The sequence below is a fragment of the Otolemur garnettii genome, unplaced genomic scaffold, assembly GCF_000181295.1.
Source record: "Otolemur garnettii isolate 467f Iridium unplaced genomic scaffold, OtoGar3 scaffold00014, whole genome shotgun sequence".
Taxonomy (NCBI): domain Eukaryota; kingdom Metazoa; phylum Chordata; class Mammalia; order Primates; family Galagidae; genus Otolemur; species Otolemur garnettii.
Genome location: NW_003852409.1, coordinates 7,120,422 through 7,142,764, shown reverse-complemented (window position 1 = coordinate 7,142,764; position 22,343 = coordinate 7,120,422). Strand labels below are relative to the sequence as shown.

General features: G+C 35.7%; 1 protein-coding gene across 1 annotated transcript in view; it reads right to left on the bottom strand.

The window, feature by feature from the left end:
• CYLC2 (cylicin 2) overlaps positions 1-21,910 on the bottom strand; it is a 47,738-nt gene extending 25,828 nt beyond the window's left edge. The window contains exon 1 of the mRNA XM_023510552.1: positions 21,810-21,910. Coding sequence (XP_023366320.1) covers positions 21,810-21,910 — 101 coding nt within the window. The remainder of the gene's footprint in view (positions 1-21,809) is intronic.
• Positions 21,911-22,343: the final 433 nt, after the last annotated feature.

The following is a 22,343-nucleotide window of genomic DNA, read 5'->3' as shown; positions in this document are numbered from 1 at the left end:
TTATGAATAAAGTAATAACAATCAATAAATATTCCTTCACACTAAAGAGGATAAATGTCAAGCTAAATAGAGTATTTCAGTTATTTTAAAACATAAAATTTGACTTACAATCTTGGTACAGACATTATTCCCACCTCTGACTTGCCAGGACTTAGTATGTTAGCTTAAATTAGTGATGTTGAAAGGTGACATCATAAAGAGGACAAGAGCACTGGGAATTAAAGGGGAAAACCAGGAGTTACTTGTATTTATCTTTTATGCTCCCTAAAATTCTAAGATTCATGCTTAGGATTAAAGCACAATTTCACTCACTATTCTAGACTAGATTTAGCTGGAAATTTTTAAAAATAACCAATTGATTTTGTATCTTAGTAAAATACCAGTTTAAATTTTTATGCAGTTATAACATATTGACATATATGGATAAATGATAAACCTAAACTTTTATCCATGAGGATCAGATGTAATCTTAGTTCCCACGTTACACACATGTAACTTTTGTTAAATCATTTACAGAACTTTGAGTTTCTTTTTTCTTCTAATTCTCTTGGCTAGCTTATCGATACAAAATTTAAACCATACATTTATTTGTAAACTTATTAAATATTTATTAAACTTAGAAACATAATGGTAGATTGGAGTTAGTATCTTTTTATTACATGTACAACTCCACAACACTGATAAATTAATGCATATGCTATATAGAGGGGTATTTAAACATATATCTCTTTTTAAAGTATTTAAAATAGTTTTTTCATCAAGGAAGAATTTATTAAATTTAAGTCATTGTAAGAGAAACTGCAAACATCTTTGGCTCAATGGTGATTTCTCACTCATGTCTCAGAATGTAAGTTCTAGAGGTATCTGTACTGAGGATCAGGCCTTTCCTAATTTAGATTTTGGTTATCTAATGCCTTCTCTATCTCCTGAGTTGACAGTATTAACACTTAATGACAATTCTTGTAAAGTCATGACTGGATAAGCAAAATATTATTTTTAAATCTACAATATTTTATTTAGTATTTATATTGCAGTGGAGGCCTTCCATAATTTGGATTTCTGTGATCTGATTACTTCACTATCTATTAACTTAAAAATATTAATACTACTAATGTCTTCCTGAAATGGGAAGATTTTATAACCAAAGTATAATTTCTAAGTCCATAATATTTTATTTAGAATTTTATAATATATACCTGGCTTATGAAAATATTTATACCTAATTCATTGTTTTCTGTCAGAATACACTAAGGTCTAAAGGTGTCCTCAAACATGTGTCCTCTGGGCCACATGCAGCCAGCCTAGGACATTTATCCAGCCTAGGACATTTATCCAGCCTGCCAGGTGTTTTTGTTGCCACTGCCTGTCCTGCTGAGCAGCTGACTCATGCAGGGGTTGCAGTCTGGCCCTCCAAGGGTCTGAGGGACAGTGAACTAGCTCCCTGTTTAAAAAGTTTGAGGACCCCTGCTGGGCGATCAGCTAAACTTGCCTTCTGCACCATGACCTGAAGAATTAATCTCTCCTTGTAATTCTTACTTAAATGTGAATGATCTACTAAGATCTTTTTATATAAACTCTTCTATTGATACAAAACAAATTACCACAAACTTAGTGGCATAAAACAGCATTCCTTTATTAGCTCAGAATTCTATAGTTCAGAAGCTCAGGCTGGTTCAACTAAGCCTGATGCTTAGAGTCTTAGAAGACTAAAATTAAATTGTCAACTGGAGTGGGTCTTACCTGAAGGCTCTGAGAAAGAACCTGTTCCCAAGCACACTTTTGTAGACGGAACTTTACTTCCTTACGGTGGCTGTAGTTTTGATTTCTCTGTGGGTTTTGTTTTGTTTGTCTTGTTTCACTCGCTTGCTGTCAGCTATGGGATGTTTTCTACTCCTAGCATTTATCCACATGTCTTCTCACGTACCCCCTACATCTTCAAACCTGCAATATTTTATTGAGCCATTTTTATAGTTCAAATATCTCTTATATGTTTTCTGCCTTTCTCACTTGCTACAAGTTGAGGAAAATTTTGTCCCCTAATGGGCCAAATGATTAGATTAGGTGAACCTATTAGATATAGATTAATTTACCTTAAGGCTCAACCGTGCCTTGTAAGGTACCATGCCATGGAGATGCTACCTCTTCATCTTCACAAGTTACACCCACGCTCAGGAGGAAAGGTTGTTGGGACTCATTCTTAGAATTTTGCCTCAACAAAGCCAAAGTTAGACAAAAAGATTGCTTTACAAATGAGGCTTAATAGAAATATGTCAGACTCATATACGATATATATATTTTAGTATGTTTTAAAATACTGTGGATGTCTCTCCAGCATCTATGATTACAGATAAGCATTTTTGTGGCTGATTTATTTATTTTTTTGGCAGTTTTTGTCCGGGGCTGGGTTTGAACTGCCACCTCTGGCATATAGGGCTAGTGCTTTACTCCTTTGAGCCACAGGCGCCACCCCTGTGTGGCTAATTTTTAAAGGGACTTTTAACTTAGTAATATTGTCCTCAAATATAAATATTCTGGTTTTTAAATAAATGCATTATATATTTTGAAGGTTTTGTGGATCGTAAAGTTATCAATGTACACTAACTCATATATTTACTATGATAACACAGTAAAAGGTTTAGGAAAAAATAGTCCTTGATATTTACAACAGATGTTTCCTTAGATTTTGCAATGTGTTATCAACTCAGGAACATGGCTTATAATTTCCCCTTTAAAATCACTATACGTACATTTGCAATTAAAATTGATACTTCAAGCTTGTGATAGTTTCAGGGACTTAGTGGTTCACATATTTACATAAACATGTGCACACACATCTATATATATGCGTGATTTGTATTCTTCCTAATAAATCTATCTATATTTCTGCCCATGTATCTTCCATTTATTTATTTATCTCCCTTTGTTACATAAAAAATTTAAGACAATCACAAAGCGTATATAAATGTAGAAATAACCTTATTAAATGTATTCTGAGGCATTTTACATAGTATAATAGTTGGCATCACTTTTTAAGTTTTCTTTATAATCATTGCTGACATGTAATGATTCTGCGTGTATATGTATATATATATATGAGGTACAGTATGAGGTTCAATGCATGTATATAAGCATCTATATATATGCATTGAAATCTTGTCCATTATAAGTAATAGATATGCTAATTACCTTGATTTGATCATTAGACTATATATTCGATCATTATACTATATGTTCAAATCAGAATAATTAGCATGCCCATTATTTTAACATTTATCATTTATTTGTGGTGACAGTTTTCAAAATCCTCTCCTATTTTGAAATATACATTATTATTAGCTACAGTCACCCCGCTGTGTAGGCGAAACTTATTTTTCTTGTGTTAATATAACTTTGTAGACATTGACCACCCTTTCTCCATATTCCCCTCTGTCTATTCTCCTCAGGCTCTGGCAACCACTGTTCCACTCTCTATTTCTAGATCAAATTTTTAGGTTCAACAAAGGAGTGAGATCATTTGAGTATTGAAATCTGTGTACCTGACTGTTTTCATTTGACAGCACATCCTCCATGTTCATCCATGCTACCAAATTTACCAAAACAAATTTCATTCTGCTTTGTAGGAGAATACCACTCTTCCGTTTTGTTTGTTTGTTTGTTGTGTGTGTTCCTCATTTTCTTTATCTTTCATCTGTAGATGGGCATTTAGATTCATTCCTTGGTTATTGAGAATGGCCTCACATAGATGATCTAATACAATGTGGGGTGTAGGGGAAGGAAGGAGCCGGTAGAGGGGAGGAGGTAAGAGGATAGGGAGTTTTGGTGTATGCATGGCCCACCTCTTGGGGGTGGGGAACAATTATAAGAAGGACTGTAGGTAACAAATGTAATCAGTGTAACCTAATTCTTTGTACCCTCAATGAATCCCAAACATGGAAGTGCAAATATTTCTCTAACACACAATTTCATTTCCTTTAGAAAATTTATTATAATAATTGTTATTTAATTTATTATAATTTATGGGATAATTTATTATTATTAAATTTATTATAATATTTACAGGATATTAGATATAGTATTGCTATATCAGCTCAAATTTTACTTTTTGAGAAACTTACATACTATTGTTCATAATATTCCACTAATTTACATTTCTACCCACAGTGTGTGAGTTCCATATCCACACCAGCATTTGTGATTTGGGGTCTTTTTGATAATAGCCATTCCAAATGTGAAGTGATATCTCATTCTCTTTTTCATTTGCATTTCCCTGACAATTAGTGATATTGAGCTTTTTAATATACCTATTAGCCATTGATATATATAGTCTGAGAAATCTCAGGAATTTTTTCATTTTTATATGAAATTATTTGTTCTTCGCTATTAAGTTTTTAAATACATCCTGGATATTAACCTCTCACTAGGTACAGAGTGAGCAAATACTTTCTCCCCTGCTATAGGTTGTATCTTTAATTTGTTTTTCCTTTGCCAGGCAGAAGCTTCTTAGTTTGATGTAATTCCATGTGCCTATTTTTGCTTTTCACGCAGTCTTACACAAAAAATTCTTGCTCAGTTCTATTTCATGAAGCGCAGTCTCTATGTTTTTTTCTGAGTGTTTAATGGTTGGGGGGTCTTATTGTTTTAGTCATCAATTCAGTCGGAGTTAATTTTATTCTTTAATTTGATGAGAGATGTGGGTCTAGTTTCATTTTTCTGCCTGTGGCTATCTAGTTTCCCCTGCACAATTTATGGAAATGACTGTCATTTCCCCAGTGTGTGTTTCTGGTTCTTTTCAAAAATCAATTGGTTGTGAATATGTGCATTTATTTCTAGATTCTCTATATTTTCCAATGGTTTATGTATCTGTTTTATGCCATCTCTATGCTGCTTTTGCTACTGTCTATTGGTAGGGTATTTTGATGAGGTCATGTGATGCTTCCAACCTTGTTCTTAAGTTTTCTCTTTACTATGTCGAATGTCTTTTGCTATGCATAAGATTTTTAGTTGGATGCAATTCCATTTGCCTAATTTTGCTTTTGTTTCTTGGGCTTTTTGACTCATTTCCAAAAAACTCTTTGCCAAGAACAATGTCAAGAAGCTTTTCCACTATGCATATTCTAATAGCATTATAGTTTTCCATCTTATGGGTCTTTTGTAATTTTTGAAATGATATATGAACATAGGTTGAGATCAATGCTGAATTTCATTTCTGTGCATATCTAGTTTACTCAACACAATTTGTTGTACCCCCTATGACCTGAAAAGACAGAGTTGGACCCCCCACTTAGATGTAATTAATTGGTAATTTATTTTACCTGCCGCAGGGGCTGCTGCTCTGAAAGGCAGTCGGCCCTGAAGTAGGGGGTAGGTATTTTTTATAATTTTGAGCAAGCATACTGGTACAGAAGCAAGATGTAACTAGTTAGCTTAGGGCGGGGGGTTACAACTTGGTTGACAATGGATACATCTCAAATCACAATGGTTATGATTATATACCAATAATTAATCAAGCCTCGGTGAGTTTTCAACCATTGTTCCTCTACTGAGCAAGCCTCGGTGAATTTTCCACCATTTTTCATCTACTGACAATTTGGGGGGTTTTGTGAAACTTTAGACTTTCCATGCCTCTTTGAATTCTGGAGAGCATGGGAACGTGGCTGGGAAGGCCCGTAGGGCAGAGAAGCAGGGGGAACAGCAGAGGGCAGGAGGTTGCCCATAGGGCGGAGGAATGGGAAAAGGCAGGGGGAACCAGGGGGAGCAGGCGCTCACAACAAATTTATTAGAGAGCATATTTTTCTTTTTTTAAAATTTCAATAGCTGTCAGAGATACAAGTGGATATATTGTATATCCATGCAGTCTGGACTTTTACTGTACCTTTGAACTGAATAATGTGCAATGTACCCAATAGATAATTTTTCAGTCCAAATCCCCTTTCACCTTCCTACCTTATGAGTTTCCAGTGTCCATTATTCCATTGTGTATGATCACACACCCAACGTTTACCTCCTGTTTATAAGGGAGAACCTGAGGTATTTGATTTTCTGCTCCTGAGTTCCTTCACTTAGGATAAAGGACTCTAGCTCCATCCAAGTTGCTACAAAAAACATTAATTAATTCTTTGTTAATGGGTGAGTAGTATTCCATGGTACACACAGTGTACCACATTTTCTTTATCAACTCATCTCTTCATTGGCACTTAGGTTGATTCCATATCTTGGTTATTGTGAATTGTGTTACAATAAACACACACATGCAGGTATCTTATTGTTGTAATACTTTTTCCCTAAGTCACATACCCAGTAATGTAGACCTAGTTTGAGCTATTTGAGAAATCTCCATACTGACTTCCAAATAGGTTGCACCAATTTACACTCATCAGTGTATAAACATTCTCTCTCTTCACCTACTCACCACATCTGTGCCAACATCTATTGTTTTCTGACTTTTTAATAATGTCCATTCTACCTGAATTAAGATGATATCTCAAAATATATACCTGTACTTCTCTAATGATTAATATGTTCAATATTTTTTCTATGTTATTTCTTGGCCATTTGTATATGTTTCTTTGAAAAATGTCTGTTCATATCTTTTGGCCATTTTTTAATGGAACTATTTTTTTTTCTTGTCGGGTTGTTTGATTTCTTATATAGATTCTGGATATTAGTCCTTTGTCATATGTGTAGTTTGCAAATATTTTCTTTTATTCTTTAGGCCATTTACTCTGTTGATAATGATTGTAATGATGATGAGTTGCTTTACAGAAGCATTTTGGTTTAATTAAGTGCCATATGTTTGTTTACTTATTTATTTATTTATTGTATTTGCTTTGTGGGTCTTATTCAAAAATTCTGTGCCTGGACCAACATCCAAGGTAGTTTTTCTTAATTTTTTTCTTGATTATTAATGGTTTTAGGTCTTATCTTTAAGTATTTAACCCAGATTGAGTAACTTTTTGTATATGATAAGACACAGTGATCTAATTTCATTCTTCTGCAGAAGGCTGTACAATTTTTATAGCATTATTTATGTTGTTGCCTGCTTTGTCAAAGATCACTTGGTGGTAGTTATGTGGCTTTCTTTCTGGGTTCTCCATTCTGTTGCATTGATCTATGTGTGTGTTTGGTTACTATACACTGTATTATAATTCAAGGTAAAGTAATGTGATGCCATCATCTTTGTTGGTTTTCCATAGGATTGCTTTATTCATTTAGGCTGTGTTTTGCATCCATATGAATTTTTTTATTTTTTTGTTCTGCCAAAAAGATATTTGTATTTTGGAGGGAAATGCATTGAATTTGTAGGGTGTTTTTCTGGAAGGTTTTGTCATTGTAAGCAATGATGATTCTTTCCATCCATAAGCATTGGGTATTTTTCCATTTTTTTTTTTTTTGTGCCAAATACAATTTCTTTCATTGGTGTTTGTAGTTTTCATTGCAGGTATCTTTCATTTCTTGGGTTAAATATATTCCTAGGCATTTTATTTTATTTTTTGCAGTTATTGTAAATGTTATTAAGTTCTTGCTATATTTTAGATTGGTCATTAGTGGGGTATAGAGGTGCTAGTAATTTGTCTTCATTGATTTTATTACCTGATATTTCACCTAATTTATTTGTCAAATATAGAATTATGTTGAAGTGGTCATTATAATTTTCTAGTTCTATGATCATATTATTAGCAAAGAGAGAAAAATTCAACTTCTTTTCCAATTTGGATGCCTCTTTATGTCTTGTTCTTTCCAATTTCTTTGGTAAGATTTTCAATACTATGTTGAATGAGGGTGGTGAAAGTGGTTATCATTGTTTTGTTCCAGTTCTTATGGGAGATAATTTCAACTTTTGCCCCTTCTGTGGGGTTGTCATATTTGGCTTTATTACTTTAAAATGTCTTTCTTTAGTGATAAGTTTTTTAAGGGCTTTATTAAAAAAGAATGGTGGATTTTAATAATCATATGGAGGTTTTTTCCTACATCTTTTTAAATGGTGAATCACATTTATTGAATTTCTTTGTTGAAATACCCTTGCATCTCTGGGTATTGTGATGTATTTTATTTTTATGTGCTATTGGATTTCATTGACTAGTATTTTGTTGAAGATTTTTGCATCTGTGTTCATCAGGAATATTGGTATATCATTTTCTTTTTTATTCCATTTAAAAATACTACAAACAATATTCTACTTCCTTCTGACTTGTAAGGTTTCTGTTGAGAAGTCTGCTGTTATTCTGGTGGGATCTCCTTTATGGATCATTTCATAATTTTGTCATGCTGCATTTAAGGTTCATTCCTTCAGGTGATGTTAGATAATGTGATTATATACCTTGGTGAAATCCTCCTTGCAGTTAATTTCCCTAGAGTTCACCAAGCTTTGTCATCTGGACCTCCAATTTTTCAGGACCTGAGAAGTTTTCCTCAAATATTTCCTTAAATGGGTTTTAAAAACTTTTTAATTTTTCTTCCATTCCCGTAGGAATATCTATGATTCTTAGGTTTGAATACTTTATAAAATCCCATATTTCTCAAAGACATTTTTTATTTCCTTTATTTATTTTACTTATTTTTGTCTGATTGGGTTAATTCCAAAGTTTTATCTTCAAGCTCTGAAATTCTTTCTTATGTCTATTGTAGTTTATTGTTAAAATTTTGTTTTTGTTTTTTGGGTACTTTTTTTTTTTTTTTTTTTTGCAGTGTTTTTGGCCAGGACTGGGTTTGAACCTCCCACCTCTGGCATATGGGGCCAGTGCCTTACTATTTTGAGCCACAGGAGCCACCTTATTATTAAAATTTTCCACTGTATTACATTTACTTCCTAAATACATTTTTCATGTACAGAAGTTATGTTTGTTTTTCTAAAGTATCTGTTTCTTTGGAGAAATTTTCATTCATATCCAGAATTGTCTTTCTGATTTCTTTTTGTTGACTTTCAATTTTCCATGAATAAAAACTGGCTGCAGGAGAAGCAGATAAGTATACATAATACTTCAATGGTAAACACTAGTCATAGGCCTGGTAGAAATTCACTGATGTCACACAAAGGGAGGGAGAGGGAACTGCCACATTTCTATAACCAGACTGGCAGTTATGCTGACCATCTGCAGGAATCTACCATTCTGAGTAGAGAGGGAGAGGGGTCTCATCCTTCCTACAACCCTAAAGGGGTTACCTCTGATGGAGACATAGTCATTCTAAAATGCCCCAATATGCCCACCATAGGTGCACCTGCATTGAGCTTCCACTGGAGAAGTGTTGGTTATGTCTATAGCAGGGGGCAAGTGGGAGAAGTTCCTTCCTGCACACCTCTTCATGAACACCAGGTGTAGCATAGTGCCTACACCTCTGCTGGCATAGACACAGACACTCCCTGCCCTCAGATGAGAAGTTCTAGGGTACAGAAAAGCCAGGGCTCCAGTGTCTCACAGGTACTTCTTTGGTGAGTTGCCCTCTCCCTTCCCCCAGGAGTGGCAATACCAGGAAGATAGGTCACTGAGATTTCTGTTGTTTCTCTAAAACTGACTACCCTTTGGGCTGACACAATTCGAGTGGGTGCTGGGGTAATTAGTGCAGGGGATCAAGTTATGTGAAGACCCAAGATTTTAAGATCTTTTCCAAGGACAAAACCTCATAATTGAGGAAAATGATGTATGGTGCCCTCCACCATAGCTCAGGTCCCAGGGAAAAGTGAAGGACTGTGCAAAAGCTGGTAGCCCAGTGAATTACATTGAGAAAGTCCTAAAGAGCAGCCAACTATAATAGTTGTTCTGGGAAGGGCAAAAATGTTCCCTTTAAGTTTGGATATGTCTGTCTACCACAAGGGCTAGGGGAACTAAGAGTACTCCCATCTCTGCTGTACATGAAATACTAAGTACCTGGGGATTCAGTCTCTTCCAACTTCTTCTTGCTTTCTTTTTTTGTGTCTCAGCTCTTTTTGGTGAATGCTCTGATAAGGTCCAGCACACTCTTTTAACAATCTACTTGAACTATGACTATTCCCCTTTGATGTTAATTCTCTAAGGAGAATTAAACTCTGACATTTTTAGTCAGTTATGTTGGAAAAAAAAAAAAAAAAACTTCTCTTTTCCTTATCATATCTTCATGTTTCTTAGGTCATAGATTAGTTTACTGTATAAGAGTGTGTTCTTTATTTGATTCCATTTCTCTGTATGTCTGTTTTTGTTCTAATGCCATGCTGTTTGATTATTGTAACTTTGTAGTATATTTTGAGATAAGACAGTATGATGCCTCCTATTTTGATCTTTTTGTTCAAAATTGCTTTGCTTCAGAGTTTTGTTGGTTCCTTCTGAATTTTTTTTTCTATTCTTAGAAAAAAATTCATTGGAATTTTTATAGGCATTTCATAGAATTATGAATCACTTTAGGTGGTATGAGTATTTTAACAATAGGAATTCTTAAAATCAATTAACAAGGATTTTTAAAATTTATTCATTGAATAATTTCTTTCATCATAGCTTTATAATTTTTAGTGTATAAATATTTTACTTATCCTTTTGTATTATATAACAAAATACCACATTCTAGGTGAGTTATAAATATTATAATATAAATTTATTTCTCCCTATTGGGAAGACAGGTAAGGCCAAGATCAAAGTATCTGTGTAAGTTTTGCATCTTGCAATGGATGCTCTCTCTACCTCCAAGATAGTGTTTTGTTGCCATATCCTGAAGAGGGAGCAAACACTAGGACCTCATGTGATAGAAGACAAAGGGAAAGAATGCAGCAAACTTTCTCTGAAGCAAGGGTCATTATCCTTTCTTGAGAGTGAAGTCTTCGTAACTTAATTATTCCCCATAATATCCCAACTCTTTACACCACCACAGTGGGGTTTAAATTTTAACATAAATTTTGGAAGAATCCCATATTCTGAGGAAAAACAACATTACATATTAAGGCTTGAGGATAATCTTCCTTGACCTCCTCTCTGGTCTTCTGTACTCAATAGAGGTTTGGACCCCTGTGGTTTTACTGAGTACAACCTACATAGTAGCTGTCATGATTTGGAGTCAGGTGCCTAAAGCTCTCCCAAGCTGGAGTACTTAGCCCTAGGCTCTATGGTTCTGGGGGTCATTGCCCTAGCCAGGCCTCTCTGATATATTTTGGTATTAATATATATCTTTTTTATTTGGAAATATTTATTTAAAATGTATCAGTGCAGGGGGGACCAAAGACCCCACTATTCACGGGGGGGGGGGCAGAAAAAGGGCAAATTAATAAGTAAGCTGAAGGAGTCAGAACAAAGAAAAGTCAGCTAATGCACCTTTAAGCTAGCCATTGCTAAATTTCTTATTGGAACTAGTTTCTGGTCTTTCCTGAAACTCTGGCCTATTGAGGATACAGTTTACATAAATACCCTGCTGAGTCTGTAAACACTTTGGGGAAGATAATGGCCATAAAAGAGATTATGGCAAGACCTAGAATAGATGCATCTTCTTCCCATTAAACAAATAAAACAAATACCCATTGTAGAGATTTGTATTTGGCTGGGGGAGAGACCAAGGGAACAGCTTGAGCCTGAGATATGGGCAGGAGGGCTTACATCCTTGATCACAGAGGAAAATTCTCTGTGGTGGTGATGAGAGGAAAATGCCTCTCTCCCAAGGATTCCTCAGAGGAGATTAATGTCAGTGGTGTTTTACTTTACAGTGAACTAGCAGAGCTTAATACCTCTCTATAAGCCTGTGTGTGTGACTCCAGACAGGAGGCTTCCCCCATACAAGTCTCAAGGTCCAGATTCCTAAAAACTGCTCAAATCCTTAAAGTTAATAATAATAACAATTGGAGCTGATATGCTTACTCAGAGAAACTGCTTGTGTCTTTGTTCCCTCTGTCCACTTACCACCGGGGCAAAGAGATTTGAAAAAGCTGAGTAGAACAGAGACTCAGGGACATATGAATGGGCAGTAGTGCCCTGAGCTCCCACCTTTGAAAATTCTATTCTGTGTCTCATGTCTCCTTCTTCTTCTTCTTCTTTTTTTTTTTTTTAAATCAGTTTTTGGCTTGAGCTGGGTTTGAACCCACCACCTCCAGTATATGGGGCTGGCACCCTACTCTTTTGAGCCACAGACACCACCCTCATGTCTCCTTCTTTATCATCATTCCTAGCTTTATATTTCTTCAGCTGGTCACACCAGTTCCACAGGTCTTAGCAGACCCTGCCACCAGGGTGGGACCTTGACATATTAGAACCTCTGATTGATGAAACCCAACTCCAGAGTTTCTTTCCTATTCTTTTTGCTGTGGTTGTTGGGGGTTCATTGGGGTACAAAGAATTAGGTTACACTGGTTGCAATTGTTAAGTAAAGTCCCTCTTATAATTGTGTCCTGCCCCCAAGAGATGCACCATCACCATAGCTCCCAATCCCCTCCCTCTTTGCCTCTCATTCCCCTCCCCCCACCTTTAATTGATTTGAGTTTTTTCTCTTATGAGGGTATATATTACATCATCTACTAACCTGATGACTCCAGAATTTCTGAATTCATGAATCTTGAGGGAGGATTAAGAATTTGTATTTCTAACAAATTCTCAGATAAAACTGACACTTCATTAGGGGAACCTGTGTTGAGAACTATTGCTTTAACACTATCGCTATGAGTTAATACATTATAAAATAATGATTTAATCATATTGTAAGACATTTCAGGGATTAGCAAGATCATTATCACTCTATGTAAACATACATCAGTAATCATACTTCTTGATTTTAGGAAACTTATGATATGTTCTTTCTCAGCCTGAAAAACGTCCATATTCAAAATTTACTTATCATTTTGAAATATTATTTCATAAGGCATAATTTAGGAAAATAAGACATGATAAAAATGTAATTCATACTTAATATATTTGATACTATATTTGATATTTCTGGTACTATGTAAAGAATGTAAATGTATTGGATAAACAGTTTATCAGTGATAACACAAATCTATTAATCATATACTTTAGCATACAACCTAGGTCAGAAAATTATTGAAACTGCACACCTAAAATGTTGCTTTCCTTTCTTTGCACTTAGCTATAAATTTAATTAGCTTTACCATCTTTTTCCTCTAATAAAGTTTTTCTGCTTAAATTATTGCAAACAAACTGTCAGTGAAAGAAACTTTTAGAATACATATTAGAGCACATTACATATGTAAATTCTGCTACATGAAGTTCAGGAGGGCTGTGACATAAATGGCAACGACAGAACAAAATACATTTGCTTTGAGTAGAATTGATTTTAGCTAATGCCTGAGTGTCTTTTCCAACTACTCCATTCAACTCTGGTATTTGTATATATCTGTTTTATTCATTTGGGGATTATTCTCTGAGTGAATATATCTGTCAAATCCAAGTATCTTTTGTCTATGAATGTCAATACATCGTAATTTTTGAATATAAGATTCTGCAAAAATTACTGTTGGCTAGATTATTTGTTATAAGTTTATAGATGCCTGGTTCATTTATTCATTCATATGACAAACTTTTTTAAACCTTCTATTGTAGTATTTATTATGTGCAAACATGACAATTATTATACATTTTATGAATATATTAATATAGGGAAACATGGAAACAAGTAATTTCAGTCAGATTTGAGGAAAACATAATGCAAAAAATAAAAACAAAAGTCATTAAATACATATCTTGTATTTTCTATATTAACTTACTACATGTGGTAGTCCTCATTATTTTCCCTGTTACTATCTTGAAGTAGTGTTACTATCTTGATTTCTAAAGGGCAAGCTTGAAATATCTGATCCAGAAGTTGTACCCAGGTACTTTGAATTTGGAATTAGCCATCTTAACCACTGCACAAGCAGCCCCTTATTTTACTATTTGCAGGAGCAAGCCTCTGAGGTTATGTGATTATAGGGAAGCAACTTTGCCCTGACGGGTATTGTTATATAAGACAATAATATTTAACCTGGTTCTCAAGTGATTAGAGCTATTCAGAAACAGAGTGGCCAGCATCTATAAAGCCATACAGGCATAAAAATCAAAAGATAAATGAGCAGTAGTAGTAGTTTGGTCTACATGGAACAAATAAAAGAGAGAAAAGGGTTTTAGAAGATGAGGTTGGGCTTGAGATAAGAATGAATTTGGAATAGTGCTTGATGCCAAACAAACAAACCAAAAATAAAAGTAAAAAACAAAACCCAGAAGCTGAGGTGACAGGGGAGCAGGAACAAGTGTGTTCAGTTTAGAAATAAAGAAAATACAGTGACATAGAAGGAAAGTGTTGCAATGAGAGTCAGAAATTACAGGTTCTCACCTAGTATCTCTATCATACCACACAAGACACAGGCAAGACATTTGTGTTAATTCTAGTGTTTTCATTGGTAGAAGAAAAGTACAGAGCTTTATGTTCTTTTCAGATCCTTTTCTACTGTATCAACATTTACACTGAGGCTTAAAATCATGGACTGGCATGTTTCTCTCTTTAGATCTGAATATATATAACAAGATAACTGAAACCTGAATAATGAATGTTACAATTTAATACAGACTCTCACATAGAAAGTTGCAGCAGATTGATTAAATTTCTTATATTCTCTTGATATAATTAATATTTTATTAATTATATTTTCTCTTTTTATTAGTGCTATTAGTGATGGAAAAATTATGGAACCCAATGTAACACTGAGATACCAGAGGATTTTTTTATAGAATTTTTCCATGACTCAATAAGGATCATGAAAGTATTTTAAGCAGAGCTGTGTTTGTTTGACTTAAAAAAACTCATTTTTTCTTCAAGAGCATATATCCTTCAATATTACTCTGTTTTGAGAATATTCTAAGAAGACAGTGGAAAAAGTGACCATTCAAAAGCTTTCTACCCATTTGAGTTTATTTTGGTTCAGAAACATATTTACTTAACATTGGGCACTATAAAGTTAACATTTTTATAATTCAAGAATATAGCCTTACAGTAACAGCCTCCAAAGTTTTGACACCAGGGACTGGTTTCGCGGAAGGCAGTTTTTCCACAGACTAGGGGTTAGGGATGGGGTTAGATAGGACAGGAGGTGGAACTGGTGTGGTGATAAGCAGTGGGCAACAGCTTTAAATACAAATTAAGCTTTGCTTCCTCAATGAGAAACCCAGTTCCTAAAAGGCCACTGACTGATGGAAGGGAACCTTTGGCATGGGGATTGGTTTCATGGAAGACAATTTTTCCACTGACCAGAGTAGGGGTTGAGATGGGGAGAAACAGGAGGCAGAGCTCAGCCAGTTATGCCACATAGCTCAGTCTCTAACTCTGGAGCTCAAGGACCACAGGTTTACAGGGTCATGGTGTGGAATAAATTAATACTACATGGAACACGACAAACTATGAAAGACAGAATTCATAATATCATCTAAAGATAGTAGTTCTCTTTATTTTCATCTCTCATTTCATGTCTGCAAAATGCCAGAAGCACAGTAATAATGTAATAATAACTCCACTAGAGTAAGCACTGAGTAAAAGTGGCCACTTGGTTATGATTCACAGTAGTTGTAGCATAAATTCCCGTGTAATATAACCCTACCAAGCACAGAAATACCTCGTTAACTCTTTTCAGCTATTCTAACACTGAAAACTATTTCCTAGGAACCACTTTCAGTGAGAAGCTGGTCCAAAAAATAATGCTGAACAGCAATTTTCTTGAAGTCAGTTAAAAGGGGTATAGAAATTTAAATCTGAAATTTTATGTATAAAACTACATTAATACATTACCTTTAATCCTCATGTATAAATTTTAAACAGTAAATATGGTTATATTTTCTTATTACAGAAGTAAAAGGCACTCATTTTAGAAAACAGAGTAGTAGAAATAAGAAAAATATATTTATTAAGAGTTAATTAAAAATTATGGCCTTAGAGCAATGGGTTCATAGTTCAAGTTTTCTTTCTGTTTATTGATTCCTCAAATACACCACAACAAATTTATGCCCATTTTTAAAGAAAAACAATGAAAGTTAAACCAAAAAAATGATGGATTAAAACAGTAAGTTCTACTCTTCCACACATGATAATCTACACATGAAAATAAACATATAAACCTATTTTAATATAGACCATTATAATATAGTAGATGTGAGTTCCTACGGATGTGTCTTTAGCATAACTCTATTAAAAGATGAAAAATAGAGGGAAAGAAAAAAATACACGTAAATAATAATTATTTTTGCAAAATGCTGATGATTCACTCAAATAGTGCAAAAGGTTGCATTCATTATATGAAATTACCATAAAATTTATAGAAAAGATAAAATACTTATGTATCATTAATTGTGTTCATATCAGCTCGGTGCCTGTGGCTCAAGCGGCTAAGGTGCCAGCCACATACACCTAACGTGGCGGGTTCGAATCCAGCCCAGAACTGCCAAACAACAATAATGGCTGCAACCAAAAAATAGCCGGGCATTGTGGCAGGCGCCTGTAGTCCCAGCTACTTGGGAGGCTGAGGCAGGAGACTCGCTTGAGCCCAGGAGTTGAAGGTTGCTGTGAACAGTGAAGCCATGGAACTCTACCCAGGCGCTCAGCTTGAGGCTCTGTCTCAAAAAAAAAAAAAATTGTGTCCATATCAAAATGGAAAATTCTAAAGTTAACTTTTTTTAAAAAAATGAAAGTAATAGAAGACAAATGGTATATCAGATATTTAATTGTTCCAAAATTGTGGGGATGATTTGCTTCAGATTTCTAAAATGAATTCATTTTTGCTGAAAATGCTAGTTGTAAATTTATACATAAATTTTAAAGTAGTATGTAAAAAAACACACAAGATGTGTTTATTCTGAGGCATGTTGACTCACGCCTATAGTCCTGGCACTCTTCGGAGGCTGAGGCAGGATGATCACTTGAGCTCAGAAGTTTGGGTTGCTATGAAATAGCTACCTGACACCATGGAACTCTTGCTTGGGCAACAGAGTGAGACCTTGACTACAAGAAACAAACAAAATAAACAATAACAAAAACAACAAAAAAAGAAAGAAAAAATAACTGATTATTATTTTTTTCAACTATCTATATCATTGAGCAGTATTATTGAAATATTCATACAATTCTAACTGTGACATGTACATGTATGTTTTTGTTTTCCGCTCTACATATTAATAGAATATTTAAGAAGTCATGCATAGGGTTAAAATAATTTACTAATGCATTTTTTTAAATTATATGTGTGACAACACAATTTTGAGGACATAAACTTTTAAATGTTATTTTTATTCTTGCTTTAGAATTTTTCTTTTGTATGTCTACATTTGTTGTACCCTCATATCAACCTGAAATTAAAAAAAAAAAAAGAAATGCAAATGAAATCCTAAGCTGCTTAACCAATTGAACAGATATCCTGTTGGCCTAAAGGACCTCAGAGAAACCTTAAAATTGACTTCCTGGCCATGTTGGTATGGGGTGTTAGATAAACCTCATTATATTCCTGCCCTCACTAACTAGTCATTAAGCTTTATTTCTTAAGAGTTAAACAGAAGCCATTCCTTTGAAAAGATTTGCTCCTCTGCTGATATCACCCAACCTGATGATTGTCCCTCTCTTTTGTGATTTTAAAACAACTGACCAACATTCCTTCCTGGTGAGAGAGCACTAGTGACCACAAGTGGTCTGCTTGTGGATGCTGCTTACTGAGAGGTTGGCCTTCTGCTTCACCTTTTGACATAGCTCTGAAACTTCCACTTTAGGGCATGCTCAAGCCGTCATTTCTTTCTTTCTTTCTTTTTTTTTTTCTTTTTGACAGAGTCTTACTATCTTGCCCTGGGTAGAGTGCCATGGTGTCACAGCTTACAGCAACCTCAAACTTTTGGGCTTAAGCCATTCTCTTGCCTCAGCCTCCCATGTAGCTGGGACTACAGGCATCCACCACAATGCCTGGCCATTTTTTGGTTGCAGTTGTCATTGTTGTTCAGTAGGCCTGGGCTGGGTCGAACCTGCCAGCTTAGGTTTATGTGGCCAATGCCCTACTTACTGAGCAACAGGTGCCAAGCCTCAAGCCACCATTTTTAAATATGTAATACAAAAGATGGCACAAAAGTTGTGTATACTGGAGTTTCTCCTTTCATAAATATTCATGACTTTTGCTATAGCTTATGAAATATGTATACTTACCCACCCCACTTAGACTATGTTTCTGTGTCCTTCAGTGCCTCTTTCTGGCTTCTGGGTAGAGGATATGGTTACCAGCCTGTCAGAATGGCCAACTGCAGGCTGCAGGCTGGAGTCCTTTATGAAAAATCAAGCTCTCCTTTTCAAATTTATGAACCTCATCATTCTTCAGTTGAATATATTGATAAGGAACTTATTTCAGTTAGATGGATAATTAATTATATCTTTTCTCCAAAGTAATATATAGATTGCTCTAGGATTCTATCTCTTTTTTGTTTATTTCCTAACTTTTAATCTTGCTTGATAAAAATAAAACTACATCAGAGGGAAAATTTTAGCCTTATGCTTAAAACAAAAGTTGCCATTGATTATATTGAATTTTCATTATTTTTCTCAGACTTATGTTTTAAATTTGAACAAACAAATTCTACTTCAACTTCTGTTTCTATTTTTCTTGTTAATGTTACTGAGTTAATTTGAACTCATTCTGATTTATAGCATGGGTACCATCATGTGATGATGCAGCAATAAGGTGCTCACTAGACACAGCACCTTGCTACTGAACTTCCCAGCCTCTGAAATTGAGAGCTAATACATCACTATCCACTGTAAATCACTCTGTCTCAGTATTCTGGTGCAGCAGCACAGAATGAACTAAGACAGATAGAAGTATCAAAGATTTGAGGTGTTGGGCAGTGCTTGTGGCTCAGTGGGTAGGATGCTGGCCCCATATACCAAGGTTAGTGGGTTCAAATCCAGCCTCGGCCAAACTACAACAAAAAAATAGCCAGGCATTGTGGTGAGTGGCTGTAGTCCCCACTACTCGGGAGGCTGAGGCAAGAGAATCACCTAAGCCCAGGAGCTGGAGCTTGCTGTGAGCTGTGATGCTATGGAACTCTACTGAGGGCAATAGAGTGAGACTCCGTCTCTACCAAAAAAAAAAAAAAAAAGGATTTGCCTTGTTGATATAACAACTGAAAATGTGGAGATGTGGCTTTGGAATTGGGTGAGAGAGAGGCTATAAGAATGTAGGGAAACAGGCTAAAAAAATCTTAGATCATCATGAATAGAACATCAAGAGCAACTCTGTAGACAGTGCAGAAGGGGAGAGTTGTCTAGAAAGTCTGAAACTTCTTAGAGATTATTTAAGTGGTTGTGACTGGGATACTGGTGGAAATATGGACAATAAGGACCATTCTGATAAGGTTCCAGACAGAAATGAGGAGCACAGATTAGAAACTGAAGGAAAGAACATTCTTGTTATAAAGTGTATAAAGTGGTAAAGAACATGGCTGAACTGTGCTCATGTCCTGGGGCTTTGTGGAAGGCAGAATTTAAGAGCAATAAGCTAGGATATCTGGCTGAGGAAATCTCTAAGCAAAATATTGAAAGGACTTGCTTGGGTTCTCGTAATACCATGTAATAAAATGAAAGGAGTAAGAATTTATTTAAAGATAGAAATTATAATCAAAAGGAAAGCAAAATAAGAGATTTGGAAAATCCTCACCTTGGCCATGTAAAGAAAAAAAAAAAAAAAGGCCTGTTCAGGAGAAGAAAACCAAAGGTGTGGCCAAGTGACTATTCACTTGGTAAAGAGTTTCCTATATATTGAAAGAAGCCCAGAGCTACCCATCCAGGCAATGGAAATGACCCTGAAGCCATTTGATTATCTTTGAGGCTGTCCCTCCCATCTCAGACTAATTGCTCTAGAATCTTGAAGGCAAAACATTTGAGGAGGTATCTCAGGGACCTTCTCATCTGCTGGCCTGCACTACCTCAAATGTTTCTTTCCTCCTTTTGGCAGTGTCTCTTGGCCATCCCAAGCTTGGCTCAAGTTGGCCTGGGTGCAGCTTCAAACACTTCTCTGGAACCAGTTTGGTGAAAATATTTCAAATTGTATATAAAAACATCATACTGTACCCCATGACAGTATTAATGTACACAGCTATGATTTAATAAAAAAGAAAGAAAGAAAATAAAAGACTTTTTTAAAGGCTTAAAAAAAAAAAGATATAGGCCATAAACCTCGGCTATGTCCACGTGGTGCTAATTCTGCAGGAAGGGAGGGTGGGAGATGTGAAGGCATGACTGACTGCCTGCAGCTAGGTTTCAAAGGGTGTTTCAGTGACATTTCACAGGGGAAAGAGCTGCCACTGAGGGTTCCACTAGGGCGATACCTAGTGTTGTCACAGAGTTTGGGGATGCTCCCAAGACCCCAGAACTATAAAACCACCAGTGTGCAATATCAGCTTATAGAGCTATAGAGGCGAGTCTTCAACTTCAAAAGTTGCTGTGTGTGCTGAGTTCAGCAAAGTCACAGGGGCAGCACAGCCTAAGGGACCCCATTCTTTCTCCTTATGTCCTAGAAGCTAAACATGGAATCAAGAAAGATTATTAAGGACCTATAAGATTAATGCTATCATATGGTTATCAGATTTCTAGCCTCAGATGTATGAGCCAATATATTTATAAATTGCCCAGTCTGAGTATTCTGTTATAGCAACACAAAGCAGACTAAAACAGCCCAGACTTCATAACCGTTTATCTGTGCCTCAGTCCTGATCAATACACACCAATCTATTCAGGTCCATTTCACATTTGAAAGTTAGTAACCTTATGTGTGTATTTTCTTATTTTTTATATATTTTAATCTTTCATATATTTTATAGATTTGAGCAAAATTTTTCCATTTGGTCAATAAAAGTAGTTTCAGTTTTATGATTTATTTGACCTATGTGTAAAAATGATACATACAATGTTACAATAAAGAAATTTTCTAGAGTTAGAGTTAAGGATTAAGTCAGACACTGATGGGAAATAATATTTGGGAGGTCTTAGTCATCTGAGAGAAATAGTTAATTTCAAGTACATAGGTGTTCCACCTTATATATTCAAGGAATATATAAGCTAAGCCAGCAACACTCTGAGACATCAGGTGGAAGACATTTTTCTTAGTAAAACATCACAAGAATGGAGAAGCAAGAATCCAATGTACTCAATTCTAATATGATGGCAGTAGATAAGCTAATACAAGGGGTGGGGTTTAGGAGAATGAGGACTAGGGAGAGGGGAGGAGGAATGGGAATGATGGATCACAGTGCGTGCACACCTCTTGGGGGTGGCATACAATTACAAGAAGGACTTTACCTAATAACTGCAATCAATGTAATCTGGTTCTTTGAATGAACCCCATTGGGAACCCATCAATGAATTCCAAACAATAAAAAAAAAAATAGCTAAAGTTTAATAGGGTCTTCCAAAAAGACACTGAAGGTATCCAGTGACTGGACATCCACTGCCTAAAGTGAAATAATTTTTTTTTTTGTAGCTTTTTTCCCAGGACTGAGTTTGAACCCACCACATCCGGCATATGGGGCCAGAGCCCTAGTCCTTTGAGCTACAGATGCTACCCTAAAGTGAAATAATTTAAGGTCAAGAAGAATAACTATAATTATTGTAACATTAACTGAATAAAAATTAGGAATAAATTAAAGGAGTACTCTATCAATTACTTAGGTTGAAAATTAGTATTAAATGAAAAAGATACATTTATTCTGCCTTTTAAGAAAAAAGGTACAACAATTTCTATCCACCTTCTGATTGATATTTCCTTGAGGAACAATGAAATGATAGAATTATACAATAACCCTTTACAACTGCTACAGGGTGGGTTTTGCCTCGGCTCTGGGACATGGGAGGAACTGCCTCACCTTCTGAGTTGCCGCCCCTGGGGTACTGGTGCAGCAGGCCACAGGGAGGTGAGAGCTGTAGAACCAAGTGCAACAGAGAGGGGCCAGGGCTGCCGAAGCATCCGGGTCCCTAGGAAGTTGAGGGAGACCACAGCGCAGCCCACACTACTGCCCAGGCCACTTTTAATTTTCCCTTATTTCAAAGTACAGTACACCCCCCATGTGAAGCTGGAGTAGGCACACAACTTCTGAAGCTGAGAATGACCTTGATACAGGTTTCTCTTATTCAGGGCTGAACAGAGACCCCCCTCATTTCCTAGGCCTGGACAATTCCATGGAAGTTTCCTAGGCCTGAGCAATTTCATGAAGGAATGGCTCATTCACCTTATCCTAGCAGAAGGACAGTTACTCCTAGTAGTCATTCATTTGCTACCAAGTCCTGCCCAAATGTAACTACAAAGGACACATGTAACTATATGTACCCCTAGACAAAGGATCCAGGCAGAGATTTCCCACTTGGGTCTTACTCTGTGCCAGGAGCTCTGGTGCTTTTTC